General features: G+C 37.0%; 1 protein-coding gene across 1 annotated transcript; it reads left to right on the top strand.

The window, feature by feature from the left end:
- The first annotated feature begins 2,004 nt into the window (after nucleotides 1-2,004).
- LOC107087171 (desumoylating isopeptidase 1-like) lies at nucleotides 2,005-6,129 on the top strand. The gene is made up of 3 exons (XM_015378591.1): nucleotides 2,005-2,120; nucleotides 2,252-2,374; nucleotides 4,377-6,129. Exons 1-3 carry the CDS (start codon nucleotides 2,020-2,022, stop codon nucleotides 4,465-4,467), a joined length of 315 nt encoding a protein of 104 aa, XP_015234077.1. The 5' UTR covers nucleotides 2,005-2,019; the 3' UTR covers nucleotides 4,468-6,129.
- The last annotated feature ends 9,947 nt before the right edge of the window (nucleotides 6,130-16,076 follow it).

Genomic DNA, 16,076 nt, shown 5'->3' with positions numbered 1-16,076 from the left:
TTTTATGTTTAGTCAGAAGCTCAGTCCCTGCTGGTACACAAGTGATACCACAGATTCATATTGGTCTGCTTCAGTGGCGGCTGGTGGAGTTTTCTCCAGGGGGGCTATAAATTCAAAATAGACGTATACCAAAAACCAATCAAACTTGTACTAAGTTATCACACCAGTATATTTATATGAATGCCAACAACAACAAAAAAAAACATAATAAAAACAAAACATAACTTGATAAACATCTTTACATTTTGGACATAAATCTTGCCCTTTTGAGGCTTTGTGAAGACAAATCTGTGTTTTAAATGGTCCAATATGTCACAAACATAAAAAAACAAATGGAGAAGCATTTAGTCAGCTTTATACATATTCTTTTAATATATATATAAACTATTTATTTTCTGACAGTATTTATGTGCAACTATGCAAATGAACAAACATCTAGAAAAAGTACACTATATTATATTATTTTCCATGTGAATCCCAGATTGTTCATTCTTCTTTGCCTTTTCTACAAAGTGCTTTAAATCAGTCCTAGCTGTCTTAATCCATGCTGATCCTGATGTTTGAAAAAGGAGGCAGGGAAAGCAGAATAAAGCTACATGCTGCTAACCAAGCCTTCTTGCTAAACCAGGTCCTGGAAAAGGACGTTTCTTGCGCCATTTCTTTCTATCTTTCTCTCCAATGCGTCTCCAACCCCCGCGTTCGACCTGTCAATCACCCACAAAAAGTCTGCGCTGTGGCGGGAGATGGTGAGCAAATGCACTTCCTGTCAGCGCACCATAGCTGCGCCCCGAGCTCTCCTGTACCTTTATATTGCAGAAGACCTACTGCGCATGTACAGCTTTTAACGAGAGTCAATGGGCAAAGATTTTTACGCCCCAGGGCGGAAATACGTCACCGATCCAACAAAAAATGTAATGTCGCTTTACTAGTCATTAAAGATTAAATATTTATCTTGCACATCTGAAAAATATGTAGAGATATATTTTACGTTTTAATTTAAAATTAAATAGAAAAAACTATATACTTTTTTTTGTACGTCTTAATCGGGTCATTGGGAGTGGGACGGTGCCCTAGCGCCCTCTGTGGGCCAGCCGCCACTGGTCTGCTTCAATCTACAGTGAGAGGACTATATGATGTCAGGATTATGACAAAAGTGAACCATGAGCATAAACTATGCATCACGGGCAGCTTGGGGTTACCTATTTTCATTCACTAAAGGCTTAAATAATGCTTTAAGATTGTTTTATGCTACATGCGCACATCAAAGCATTTTTACTCCAAATTTGACCAGTTGTCCTGCTTCTATTTTTAACAAATATTTATTATTAGTTTTGGCCAATGATGTCACCATCCAACCAGAGCCAGAGGCCAGTGCTGCTCTTGTTTCTGTAAAAAAAAAAAAAAAANGATTTTTAATCAAAATAGGGCCAGGCTGGAAACTCTGTTCCTGTAAACATGTAAGGCAAGAACAATATTTACTTTTTTATTTTGTATAAGTGCAATACTCTCTACTGAACTTTTCTGGGTCGCTTGTTTTATTTAATATTCATTATTTTATCTGGTATAGTTTTAATTCTTTAGTTTATTTTTCATAACTATGCTGCTGTTAGATTAGTTGTTCAGTACTATCCCATGGGGATAGTACTGATGTGTTGCCGTCAGAATGAGATTCACCTTTTGACTGTTTCTTTTTTTTTTATTTTTTTTTTGTCTTTCTGATCCTTGCATTGTCTAAATACCACCCATAAATCCAGCTTTTATATAAGATGAAGAGAGAATGGAAAACTTATTATTGTTTGTTTTGATTGTTGAACATGACCATTCCCTACTCTTGTGAATATTTCTATTCACGGTGATGATAAATAAACTCCTCCATAGCAACAAATTATTGATGTTTTCGTATCTAACAAAGTAGGTTTCAGTTTAACCCTGAAGTTGGATCAATGGGTGTGTTGTTCCCTTGCGATTTTTAGTTTTATCCATTTAATTTAGTTTTTTCTCTCTCCTAAGGGAGGGACTATGCTGGGGCCTCCAGATACGATTGTAGAGCTGGGCGAAACTGAAGTGACTGAAGAGATCTTCATGGACTATCTCTCTTCTCTTGGAGAAACCACATACAGGTCCTTGGGGCGTTTGTCCTCTCTTCCCCTCACACTGAAGCTATTTTTGTCTCACTAAAGACTTCAACTTCAGGACACAGAGTGCAGCTGACACAAATTCTACTTCTTTTTTGTTTTGTTTCTTGGTTTAGAGGTGACAGGTATCGTCTGTTTGAGCACAACTGCAACACTTTCACCAACGAGGTGGCTCAGTTCCTGACTGGCAGGACCATTCCGTCTTACATCACAGACCTTCCATCAGAGGTCCTCTCCACGTAAGTGTTAAGCTCTGTTTTCGAAGTGGGCCTGCAGTCTGTTACCAAACTTGTCTCAGTTTGACATGAATGATGATTCCTCTGGAGCAAACAAACAAATTCAATCAGGATGTACAAAGCTGATGGTTATTCTCATAGAACAAAATCAAAATGGTTTTGAAATGTCTTTTTATTAAATTTTATGTTTAGTCAGAAGCTCAGTCCCTGCTGGTACACAAGTGATACCACAGATTCATATTGGTCTGCTTCAGTGGCAGCTGGTGGAGTTTTCTCCAGGGGGGGCTATAAATTCAAAATAGACGTATACCAAAAACCAATCAAACTTGTACTAAGTTATCACACCAGTATATTTATATGAATGCCAACAACAACAAAAAAAAACATAATAAAAACAAAACATAACTTGATAAACATCTTTACATTTTGGACATAAATCTTGCCCTTCTGAGGCTTTGTGAAGACAAATCAGTGTTTTAAATGGTCCAATATGATGTCACAAACATAAAAAAACAAATGGAGAAGCATTTGGTCAGCTTTATGTAGAGATATATTTTATGTTTTAATTTAAAATTAAATAGAAAAAAAACCCAAAACTTTCATGTGAACTAAAGCCTGAACTTTGAGAGGACGTCCCAAATCTGTTTATCTTTCTCCAATATTTTTTTCCACATCTTACTTAACAAAGCAAGTTAAACACAAGTAGCACAGAGGTCCTCCTTTAATGAAAGGAGTAGTAGATGCAACTCAACAAAAAATTACCCTCGCTTACCCATATTCTGCTAATTGAGGTCTTAGCTTCCCTTCCACTAAACCGTTAATAAATAGGAGAAACTAGTGCTAAATGCTAAGATGACTGTTGCTCATGGTTACCAGATTGTACCGTTTCCAGCCTCAGCAAAATGTAAAAGCTGACTACTAACATTGCTTTAAGAAATCCAAATTGTTTTTACCTTTGTCTAGTATGTTAAAGTCCTCTCATATATTAAAAGATTTCATCATTTTTTATAATTGTAATTGCAACACATTTGTTACTAAGAAAAGCAGTGGAATGTGAACAGTCTTTACTATTTAATCTAAGATTGGAGCCAATTTAACCTTTAAATAGATATATACAGCCTGAGCTTACTGCTGCAAGGTGCTAGCGCAGAACCATGGTCCTCTTGTTTAAAATTAGCTAATCCTGGTAGAGTCTGATAATGTTCCACTGAGTTTGATCCGCTGTCTGACATCTAAAACATGCAGAACACTTTGTTCTGACTCATGAGTCACTATTTCACTTCTTGGTTTTACCACTTTTGCTCTTCTTCCGTAGGAGGACTTTATTTCTATTAAACAGCAGACCTAATTGACATAAACAGAGATCTTTTTTTTGTGCCACAAATTTGACAAGAGCTCCCCAAAGGTCTGTAAGTTCTCCAGATGTGAGCACGTCTGTTAAAAATAGATCAACACTTATGCTCCTGGCTGCCGGCTCTGTTCAGACAGTGTGAACTGCTCTCATTTTAGCTGTAACAGTCTCTGTGGGATCTTGAAGTGCAATAGTGTAATCCTCATTTATTGGCAAGTAAAATTAGAAAAAACAGGAACGCTAATTGACAAAAGACAACATGGTTCAAGGTAAACGTTCAGGATGGTTTGCAAACACATTACGTTGACATGATGGGGCTTTTTTAATCACCAAATTTCTGGGGGTTTTTTTATGAGCCATCTGTCCTTTTTTGAGTACTTTTATGTAGAAATCGAAAAATTCTATAATTTTATTGCAGGTATTGGTCAGACTGTTGGTTTTAAATCCCAAAGATTAAAACAAGAGCAGTTTAAACTCTTGTCTGTATAAAAGAGTAATGGGTGGTCACTCACTTAAAGTACTTAACAATAGATCTTTATAAGGCTAAAAAAGGACTCTATCCTACAATTATTCTAATATTTATACTTTGTTAGCAGTCGCTTGTTTTCAGTTTTTGTCTAACTGTCATATCAAATCTCTTTCTCCCGTCTCCAGACCGTTCGGCCAAATCCTTCGACCAATCCTGGACTCCATTCACATCGCCCCTCCAGGAGGTAACGTCATCAACGGTGGAAGAAACCTCTAACCTGCTCAAAGTTCTCTAGGTCACTTTACTTGTTGTTGATCATGTTGAAATTTTGTTTCCTATTTTTGTTTCCCCTTCTTTGGAAATGAACGAACCCCTACTTAAGAAGGAAATAGTTTCGCATTGTATTAGATTTTACAGTGTATGGGTTACATGACACTAAATGCGACACCCTTTCCTAGTTCCGAGAGATATGTTGATTTTGCTGTTTCATTTTTATTCACCCATTCATAATTTGAGATCATTAAATATATTTTACCATCAGACAAAGATAACCAGAGTAAATAAAGTTTTTAAAGGATGATTTAATTTATGAAAAAAGCAATTAAGTTTGAGAAGGTAAACCTAAGTGTATTGCTGTGCCATCCTTGGAGGCACCACCTGTTTTTATTACCATTTCTGATGAGGAGTCTTTTATGACAATCTTATTTGAAGAATTGTTTCAGCCTCAGAGAAAGGCTTTAAAGCAGATGTGTTAAACTTTATTATTCATAAAAAAGACTTGTTAAATACTAAAGTAGCTAGATTGTTAAATATAAATTGCAATGTTTTATATAATCTCCATCAAAAAATCAGATTAGTTGAAGGAGAGATCACTTTTGTTGAGATAAAATTATCATCTTCCTTTCCAAGTCACAAGGTTAGGAGAAAAGATTGGGAAGGTACGGGGCATCCTATTTAGATGTAATGATAATGTAGTTAGTCTTTTAAAGAGTCAGGTTTGATAAAATGGGGCTTATGTCGTAATTCGTGGCTTTAGGAGTGAGTAGGCACATGGTGAGTGAGTAGGTTGGACATCATGTTATATTTCTCTGCTAAACTTAGATTAAATATATTTAAGTCTTATTTGAAAGTCCGTCCAGATATTCCTGCTCTATGTTCGAAGAGAAAAAGCTACCTTCCTGGGAAAAAAAGAAAGGAGAACTCAAAAGCAACTTAGGATTGAGAGTCCAGGTCCGGCCATAAGCTGTACTAAACGCTAACCAGTTGGGAGAAATATTTAGTTTTGATTGTTTTCAGATTCCTTAACTTAAGGACTTCAAAAAAGAAGGAAAACAAAGCAACAAAAGAAAAGATACCAAACCATAAATATAGAGCATTCAAGCTAGCCAGCATGTAGATGTGTTTTTACAACATGACTGGAAAAGAGGTGACTAAAAGAGCTAGCAGGAGTAGCGTTTAAGGGGGACCCATTATGGTGATGGAACAGCAAATAAAGATTTCATGGTTTCATTAACTGTATCATATCTAGTTATACCTGTCCAATAGCAGCCCAAGACCATCACCCGTTAAGTTTTTAGTTCTTTATTCTAACACGTGGATGTACACCATCCAAAGGTTCCACTTTTGTCCATTAGTCCACAGAATATTTACTGAAATATCTTTAGTATTATTAGTTTTTATTAAATGTGAGATGGCCTTTTCTTTTTAGTCCGCCATGGTTCTTATTCTACGGGTGTGGCAGGGATGCTGCCTTGGTGTGATTGTTGAAATGGAAACAATGAAATATGAGTTAACAAAATAACTTAATCAGACAGCAGCTACTGTACATTTTTGCTTACTCTGGTTATCCTTGTCTGACACTAAAACATTTTAAACGATTTGAAAACGTTTAGGTGGAACAAAAACTCAGAAATCTCTAAGGTAGGCAAAGACTTTTCCAAGCACTGCATATTTTATGATAATAAAAAAGTATATTTATCAGCTAATGCAGCGAAAATATTTACACTTTAAAAAGTGTCTAATTTGCTCTCTATATAGATTTGAGAGTATAATATAATATAATCTATACCCTGTTTATTGTTGGTTTTGCACAAATGTAATGTTTATTTTCCAAGTGTTAAATTGTATTTATGAATTGTATCACTGGAGTTTAACTTAAGATAAATGATGGTATTCATCATATTTGATGAACTAATTGCTGTCGATCTGAGAATGAATTCACATCAGTCACATTTCTATGTTTGCACCTTTGTACATCTTTGTTAGACTGGATTTTATCCAGTCAATATTTCCTGTTTGTGTATTTTTTTTGTGTGTGTGCATGTGTGTCTCCCAATATTTCCTTCTTCATACAGCATCTGTTTTGATTTACATTTTTCTGACACTCCCCAGTGTGAGAATCAAGAACTGTTTACTTTTACTTTTCAGCGTCGTTAAGCATTGATATAGTCACTATTCAAGTTGTTGCTAGATCCCACAACCAATTTATTGATTGGATTTGATCAGATCAGTTGAATATTGTCAGTTTGTGCTGCTCTTGAGGTGTGTAATGACTTTATATTATTGCTATTATTGTATCCAGAGTTTAACGTCAGCAGATTTCTCTTAAGCTGCTCTTTCAACAATAACTCAAGTCCTTTAACAGCCACCAGAGTGTGTCTGAACGACAGCACACCTCTGTGCCTTCATTCCCTGCAGCCTACGGTCTACTCTCTCAGCCTCCACACGGCTGTTGATGGTTAACAATGTTTTCTTATCTATCACAATCATCAATATTAATTGCAAATAAGGCAACGAGACTAGATATTTTATTGTATTTGACACCACATTCATGACAACACCTGGGGATGTACTGTTTTTAGTACATCACTGCACTAATTGCTTCCCACAGTAAAGAAATGTTAAATAAGCTCACATTGCAGCAGACTAATCTCATAATGGACAAAAATGTGAAAAATCAATAATTTTTTTTGTTTGTACACTTCCTAGGGGTGTGGGGGGACTGAAGTTATTGAAAATTGTGTTTTCAGACATGGTTTTGGATAGGATTTAGCACCACGGGATGATGGTTGATTTAGGTAGAAGGTTGATTTTTGTATCCAGTTGGCCCTCTCCATCTTTATTTGACCAAACATTTGTTATTATTAAAAACTAACATTAACTCTGTCCATTTTTTGGCAGAGGTCACCAGAGCAAACTCTTTTTTTATTTAAATGATTCATAGACTTTTGACAAGCCCACAGTGACGCAAATAATCCATGGAGCTTAGCAGTGGGCACCCGGTACTTTCCTGCATATTCAATTCACTTCAGTTTATTTATATAGCGCCAATTCACAAGACCTGTCATCTCAAGGCACTTTACAATTCAACCAGATCAAACTGATTCAAAGTTTTCTATCTAAGAAAAACCAGTTGTTTGCATCGACTTATTGACTCAAACGCAATCCCTCACACTAAGCATGTTTGTTGTCACAGCGGAGAGGAAAAACCCCAGAAACCTCAAGTAGAACCAGATTCGGTGTGCTGAGGCTTACTGGGGTTTAAGGAGACAGAAGGAGACATACAGAAAGAAGCAGAGATACAAAAGGCAACTGTAAACCAACTCCACAGGCAGCCCCGTCCAGAAAACACACAGCCAGACAAGCTCTGAGCCAGCTCCCATGCCAGAGGATGAAAGAGAGCACATCCAGACAGTAATAGTGAGAGAAACAGGATTACACTAAAAAAAAACAGGCCAATCTTGAACATCTATAAACAAAGGTGTTGATGGCAGCAGCACAGCTGATATTTCTCTCCAGGATGGAGTCACAGCCAAACAGTAGCAAACCAGATGAAGCTATTATGAGAAAAAGCAGTGAGAGCATAGCCTTAGAGATTGAACAAATACTGCAGAGTGGGAGAATAGAGATAGAATGATGAAATGGGGTCCCTATGTCCTCCAGCAGTCAAAGCCTATAGCACCATAACTGTAGAGATAGCTCAGGATAACCTGAGCCACTCTAACTACTAAGCTTTATCAAAAAGGAAAGTTTTAAGCCTACCCTTAAAAAAGTAGACAGAGTGTCTGCTAAAAACTGGTTCAACCCACACTGTTTTAATTTTCAATCATTCAATAAAGTTATATCACAAACTCCACATCTTTACATTGTTAAAAGTGGAAAAGAAGGCGCATTTCCTTGCATGCCTCTAAAATCACTTAAAGGAGCGGAGAAAATGCCAATATACATTCCTACTAATTACAGTCCTGCTCATTATGACAAGTATTCATCCAACCTTGTCGACCTCGCTTACTGTTTTTTACCTCTTTAATCATCGCCCTGACCCAGAATATAAATACTTTGTCATTTACAGACTTTCAAGACCAACACACAACCTGTCCTACCTGACTGCATTTGCTTATCTTTCCCTCTTTTTTGTTTCTGTGCAGTGATCATTGAAAAGACGTAAAACATAGAATAAGAAAATGCTTTAGTTATTTAGTCATTTAAGAGTTCAATTCTTAATGTTTTTTAGTGTGAAATTATGTCGCTGCAATAAAAGATGATTTATTTTTAGGCTTTTTTTTTTCTGATGTCATAAGCAGAAGTGCCAATTAGTGAGTGTGGGGCTTTGTACACTAATAAGATGACAGGATTTATCTTTTTAGAGCATTTTTGTGCCTAAACATATCAAACAAAGAGCACAGTGACTAACATGCAAGAATCACAGAGAGTCTCAACCAGCGATACACTTATTCGCATTCATGTGCAATAAATGAACCAACCCTTAACACTATCTAATTCCCCAGCAGTCGCTGGGATTGGACGTTTCGGTCTGGCTCCCATTCATCAGGATGTGAAAGCTCCTAGCAGAGTGCTCAGGAGATCCTAAAACTTTACCTTCTTCTCTGCAGCTCACTAACACTAACCCGACTGCTGAAATGTATCATCGCACAAGTCGCCCTTTATCGCGCTGATGTATCATGTTGCTTGCTGCTGGCTTTCATGTCAAACCGCAGATTGCACCTGATATTTATACTGTAGGTATCCTTACCAGTTTATTTAAGGAAACAGTGTTATATATTCCTGCACTTTGTTTTAATTGTATGTATTAGGTGTTTTTTGTTGTTGTTGTTGTTACGTCTTTGTAAATCTACCTATGAATTAAAAACATTGAAACCTTTTTGTGCTGTTTCGTCTCAAATGCAGGAACACTTAGTGGCTTTTAAACACCATTACAGCAAAAGTACTTTGATCTATGATTTTCCAGTTAAATGTTATCATATGAAACATATTTTCCTTTTATCATCAGGTAAGCATTTTTATTCTTACTTGATGTTAGTACTTATCACTGTGTTGTACAACTAATATAGTTATTTCCCACCGCTGTAGGGTGAAATAAGTATTGAACACGCTACCATTGTTTTTCGGGTAATATATTTCTAGAGGTGTGATTGACATGACGTTTTCGCCAAATGTCTAACAACCCATGCAATTCAGGCATGCAAATAAATCAAACCATAGATGTCAGGAAATTAAGTTATGTGTAATAAAAAAAAAATAAAATAACAGATGGGGCAGGCACTGTGCAGGTAGGCGGAGTCACATGACCAATGGGGAGCGGAAAATATCTGTCTGAACGGTAAGTTAACCAAGTTCACTATAAAGTCACTATATAGTCCCTGCTCTATATAGTGATTGAGGGATTTAAGGGATAGGGCGGATGTTCGGACACAGCCATGGACATTGGTCCTCAATGTCCAAAATTATTATGATGGTTTTACAGTATTTGTGGAAAGTTTGATTACCTTTCTTCACAGAGTTGTTGTTTTTTTTTTTTGCCACAACAGAAGGTTTTGAATTTTAAAGGGCTGTTTTATTTATGATGCATAACACCAATGAGATTGAGGCACAGACTTTAAACTGGCCAATTCAAATCCTTCATTTTTTTGGCCTGAGCAGGGCCAGCACAAGCCTTCTAGGGGTCCTAGGTGAGGTTGATTTTTTTTTTTGGGGCCCTCCACTTCTGCACAGTACCACAACTACTATAAAACTCATTGCAGCTCTGGCACTGTTAAATATTGTGAGAATTTGTTAATGTAGAAAAAAAAAATGCAAACGAATAAATTGGTTGCACAAATGTGTACAATCATATAACTGGTACTGGTTTGTTGGAACAGTTCATAGCCTCATCCACTTTGACTAAAACCTCAGTTCCACCCAGTTGCCCCTTTATGTAACCACTACCGTGTTTCACTATGGGTATGTCTTTTTTTAAATTAATATTGGTTTGGTGCATTTTGAGATTGTGGCTGAAGGTTGATGGGCCATAGCACATTCTGCGGCAAATATTTTAGAGATCTTCAGGAAGACCTGGAGGTTTTTACTGTGAGTGGAGATCTGATCCTTCTTAACTGATTTGGCCCAGTTACTGTCTTTGTTTTTTCCTCCTATAGCCGAGGTTTGTTTCTCCAGTCCTTGGGGTCCACCACACTACATATCCTGGCTGCATGCTTGCTCCAACTCTCCTTTATGGAAAGAATGGTTAATGGCTTGACCCTTTGAAAAACTCTCTGACATGCCAAGGAGGTAGTTCAGTGCTTTGATGTAGGCCTCTGAAAGCCCAGTTTGACCTTCATTTTCTGCCTCTCCTCTTATAAAAAGAAAAATCAAAGCATTGCATTGGTGTCTAATTTAAGTCTTGAAGTTAAGTATCAAGAGGATAGATGACCGCAACACATCTGTAACACAGAAGTCACTGCAAGGAAACATTGATGAAGACCTAGAGGTTTGGAACTGCTGTAAGTCATTAACAAATACACATTTATATCAGGATCTACACTTACAAATATTTAGATCACAACACAAAAAGAAAATGAAAAGAAGTGTTGTCTGTTGTAAGTTATTATTCTGTGCACTAGGTGGCAGGGTTAATCTGTTGATGCCTTAAAAATCCCTCCAAGCTGAAGAAATGTGTCCCACAAGATACAAATTTGAAGAACATTATCCCTCAGCGTTTTTTCCCCCCTGAGAAATAGAAAACAAAGAGACAATCCTAAGGGCTATATAGCAAAAGCATTTCTCTTTTCTAAAACAATTTTTGTAAAAATCACTGAGCATCCCCCCTGCTTCTAGTGTCGGTCTAAAGTCTCTTCTTTTCTGGCTGTTGTGGAAAAGCAGCCATTAGTGGAGACTGATGCTCAGACATGAAGAATTACACACAGGAGAGATTTCCCATAGTTTACAGTCTGGAAGGTGTTTCTGGTCCTATTGGGACAAAAGCAGGGAAAGGGAAGATCTTTGTTTCCTTCAGTATTCGGTCACTCCTACCAACATGGAAATAGCTCACTCTACTTCATCACATTTACTGAAAACAAGGTTTCGTTTAAATTAGGTTCCTTTGAGCCAATTACTAACACGTCCCATCTTAAAGAACTTTAGAAGATCCAAGTCATAATAATTACATAGATACTTCGATACACTACAGGTCAAATGTTTTAGAACATACCAGTTGTTTTTATGGAAAAATGATTCAATTTAATCATTGTACTCTCAAATGAAAGCATGGTACAAATAAACAACCAGATACAAAATGTTAAAATGTAAAACCAATCTTACAATGAGTAAAGAATTCTTAAGATAGGTGTATTTACCCTTAATTTGGGTAGGTAAATAAGATGATCTGCCAATGAAATAAGTATGTTTAGCCTTAAAATCAGATAATTAGATATTGTGCACTTGAAATAAGATATTGCAGTTGTTTTTTTTCTTATTTCAAATGTAAATTGTCTTATTCCATTGTGAAAGTATCTCACTTTGCTGCTCAGTTCAAGAAAAAAATGCACTTAGTTTAAGAAAAATTGACTTACTTAGTTTTAAGTTTTTTGCAGTGCACTTGTGGCATTCTTATGAATATAGAAATTACACATTCTTCGGAAAATCTTAGGCCGAAGTTCCCAGTAATGTTCGTCACTTTTGACTGCTTTGCTTTCACTCTTCTGTCCAGTTACTTCAAAACCAACTCAGAGAGGTTTAGGTCTGCAAATGGTGCGGCTGCTTCATGTTTTCAAGCTTAAAATCTTGTTCTTTTCTCCATAGATAGCTATTGCATTAATTGGACCTACGTTTTGGGTCTTTATCTTGCTGAACAATGAAACTCCTGATCAACTAGTGTATGGTAGAGGGTACTGCATAGCGTACAGAGTGCCTCTCATTTTACACATGCTTGTATTCTGCAAGACAGCCCCAGACCATCACACTTCCTACTTCATTTCTGACAGTTGACATCACTCTGTGTGACTTTCTTTCCACAAACTCTTCAGCCTACAAAGATTCTGCACAATGAATCAAAGATTTAACTATTTAATTTATAAGGCAGAAATATTTTCTTCTAGTCTTCAGTTTTGTAACTAGGAAAAGCCTGTTTGTTTTATTCTGGCATCTTAGCTTTTTTGCCTCAAGTCTTCCTGCCACGCTTTCTTGCAGCTTGAATTGTTCTTCACAAAGTTAGATTTGAGACTTGACTACTTTAAAGGTTTGCTGGAAGCTTTTGTCCAGTGAGCCATCTATCACTCAAGCTGTTACCTCTCAGAAACTTGTCCTTCCATTCAGATGTTGGCTTTGGGTCTGCCAGACCTCTTTTTGTAAGAGTTTCCCCCATTTTCTGAGTGCTTTTTGATAGCGAAGAACACATTACTCACTGACACCTTGATAATCGTTGTGATTTCTCTATAGGAAAGACTGACATTTTTAAGTGTTATGATGGCTTTTCTCTATTACATTGTGGACTGCCATTTTCCTCACCATTTTTGCTGCAGCAAACCTTTTTTCTGTAATATAAATCTGTTTCACTGAAACAAAGGCTCCAAAACTGCATTTCTGCAGGCAGCTGGGGCTGTGAGGAATCAAGAAAACCACTTTTCAAGGGTAGATCAACTCATTCCTGTAAGTTAAGCTGTTTCCTGATAAAGAATCTTTTGAATAACTCATATTATTTTTAACCTCTAACAGTTTAGCAATCACCTTTGTTCCATTTTGAGCTAACTATTGGACTTTAACCCCTTAAATTGTGTGATCTAAAACGTTCAACCAGTTCTGGACATTGAAAATTAATCAGCCCTTTTTAGTGAAAATCCATATTTAAATTTAAACAAATAAAAGTCCAGGTTAGATATGTTGTAGATATATCATAAATTAGCAGGTTAAAGGTTACCGTTTTGCATTGTCAACAAATTAAATGGACATTTACTTCACATATGTACCACTTTGATCAACTGTAAGATGAAGAATACGTTTGGGGAGTATGCTAATTGAGTGCAACTATTATTACCCTGTTAAAAGGCTCAAAATGCAAAAACATCACCACCATAGATGCTCTTATAGCTACCACAGCTTAAATATGCCAACTGCAAAGTGTGAAATTAACTTTGTAGTTGGAGGAGGCTAAATGAAAAAGTCACCCCTATATGTCACTGAGGCATGTGTCTCCACAGCAGGAGGGTTTTCTCAGAGAAATGCTCTGATGCTAACAGCTCTGACCTGGTCTGGCAGTACTCTTGAGATAGTGGAGAATGGTAATGTTTGTCAAAGAACCAAGGACATTAACAATTTCTCTTCAAGACGAGCTGATTCAACTGCTTTACCATATGGACCAAGGACGATGTAGAACTGCAAGCATTTATTCTCTTTCTTCTTAGGGGGCATCACCTGAGAGACATTAAGCAATTCCTCAAAATATGCTTGACCAACAGATCTTTGCTTTGAAAGAAATAAAAAAAATTTTAAATAATTTTTTTTTTTTGGTTGCTAGCCTGTTTCTTAGCCAGTTAATTGTTTAAAAAAGGATCAGGTCCCTATAAAAAAATATCATGCTGGATTTCCATACTGATATGTAATTGTTAATGCATTGGCAACAAAAGGAAGCCATGTCATTTAAGAAAACTATTCCCCCACAGAGGGCTTAATTCGAAGTATGATGTGCCGAAATGCTGTTGCTACTTAAACCAGTACTCTGTGCGCACCTTAAAATGTTGGGGCATTCTCTTTATGAGATGATAAAAGGTCAGACCAGGAATCACTGAACTCAATTCAATTCAATTTAGTTTATTTATATAGCGCCAATTCACAACACATGTCATCTCAAGGCACTTTACAGTTCAACCAGATCATACAGTCAAATTGTAGGCAGTCTTAATGCGTTGGTATTAGATAAAACTAAACATGCTGGCTCAGAGATGGTCTATGTCAGGATCAGGTTAAGGTTTGTGGACCCAAATGCAGAGGCAGGGAGGCAGAGGTGAGTTTTTGTAGATTTAATTTGAGGTAAACTACCAACTGAGGAAGGAATCCAAAAAAAACCCCCAAAAAATCAAACTTGATAAAAGAGTCAAACAAACCAGAAACCATGGAGACATCAGGGGGTAAAAACAATCACAACGAGGAAGACTCAGAGAGACGGAGTTGGAGGAAGTTAGACGAGGAACCAACACTGAGGAACTACATAAGGAGTGTATTTATGGGAGACTAACGAGCAGAGGGCTAACGAGCAGATTGGGAGCAGGTGGGAACACAGCAGACAGGAAAGGAGCTAGGGAAAAAGGAGAACACAAGAGGGCAGAAGAGGGCAACAAATAAAAACCTGAAAAATAACCTGAGAACACAACAAAATAAGAATGAAACCACTAAAACTAGAAAACATGGAGCAAAGTAAAACTGAATACTCAAAACAAAACATAACAGAACCAAGACTGTGAAAGTCTATTAGATTTAGGTCAAGGGAACATGGTGTCTGTTAGGGTTATCGATTTCTTTATCGTCCAGGAACTGCCTACAGAATCTTGCCAGATTTGGACTAGTGAAGGAATGGGTTTTGTCAGATGATTACAAAGAAAATTATAGACAATAATGTTAAAGGTAGAGGCTAAAAGACCATCTCCAAGCAGCTTGATGTTCCTGTGACTACAGTGGAACATATTACTGAGAAATGTAAGATCCATGGCACTGGAGACAACCTCTCAGGACAGGGCTGTAGGAGGAAAATTGATGATAAATTAAAGAGATGGATAATATGGATTGTAACAAATGAGCCTATAAAAACTTCTAGAGATTGAAAGGTGAACTTCAAGCTACAGTAACATCAGTGTCAGTTCTCACTATCCGTTTTTAAGCCAGAGTGGACTTAGTAGGAGAGGCTAAAGGATGATGCCACTGATGAAAAGAAATTATAAAAGGTCAGACTGGAATTTGCCTAACTACATGTTGATGAACTATAAAGCTTCTGGGAGAATTTTGGACAGATAAGTTAAAAATTTTTAATTTTTTTTTACCAAGGCTCATCAGCTATATGCTCACAGACAGAAAAATGAAGCATATCAAGAACAGGACACTGACCCTACTGTGAAGCATAGGAGAAGCCCTGTAATGTTCTGGGGCTTCTTTGCCTCATCTGTCACAGAGTGTCTTGAATCTGTACATGGTACAATGACATCTCAAGACTATCAAGGGATTCTAGAAGAAATGTGCTGCCCATTGTCAGAAACCTAGTCTCAGCCACAGGTCATGGGTCTTCCATGGGAAAGTGATGCAAACTACATACTTAAAAGCACCCAAGAATGACTAAGAGGAAACATTGGACTATGCTGAAGCAGCCTTCTACAGTATGAACCCTTACCTAAATTCTATTGATCATCTTTGGAACGAGCTAAACATGGCATCTGGATTAGGCACCCTTCAAAGCTGAGATAGCTGGAGCCATTTGCTCATGAGGAGTGGACTAAAATACCTGCTGAGAGGAGCAGAAGCCCTACTGACACTATTAGTAATCATTTGATTGCAGTGAGTGATTAGGGTACCATTTTTGTTATGTTTATATATATATATATATATATATATATATATATATATATATA

Source organism: Cyprinodon variegatus, unplaced genomic scaffold (genome assembly GCF_000732505.1).
Source record: "Cyprinodon variegatus isolate N-32 unplaced genomic scaffold, C_variegatus-1.0 Scaffold175, whole genome shotgun sequence".
NCBI lineage: Eukaryota > Metazoa > Chordata > Actinopteri > Cyprinodontiformes > Cyprinodontidae > Cyprinodon > Cyprinodon variegatus.
The sequence above is the reverse complement of the archived record's forward strand: the minus strand, read 5'-3'. Positions and strand labels throughout refer to the sequence as shown.

What these genes read in the sequence shown, in the direction of transcription:
- LOC107087171 (XM_015378591.1), top strand. Translation starts at nt 2,020, where the DNA reads ATGCTGGGGCCTCCAGATACGATTGTAGAGCTGGGCGAAACTGAAGTG. An exon ending in CTTGGAGAAACCACATACAG is followed by an intron (nt 2,121 to 2,251) that starts GTCCTTGGGGCG and finishes TTCTTGGTTTAG; the next exon opens with AGGTGACAGGTATCGTCTGT. An exon ending in CCATCAGAGGTCCTCTCCAC is followed by an intron (nt 2,375 to 4,376) that starts GTAAGTGTTAAG and finishes TCCCGTCTCCAG; the next exon opens with ACCGTTCGGCCAAATCCTTC.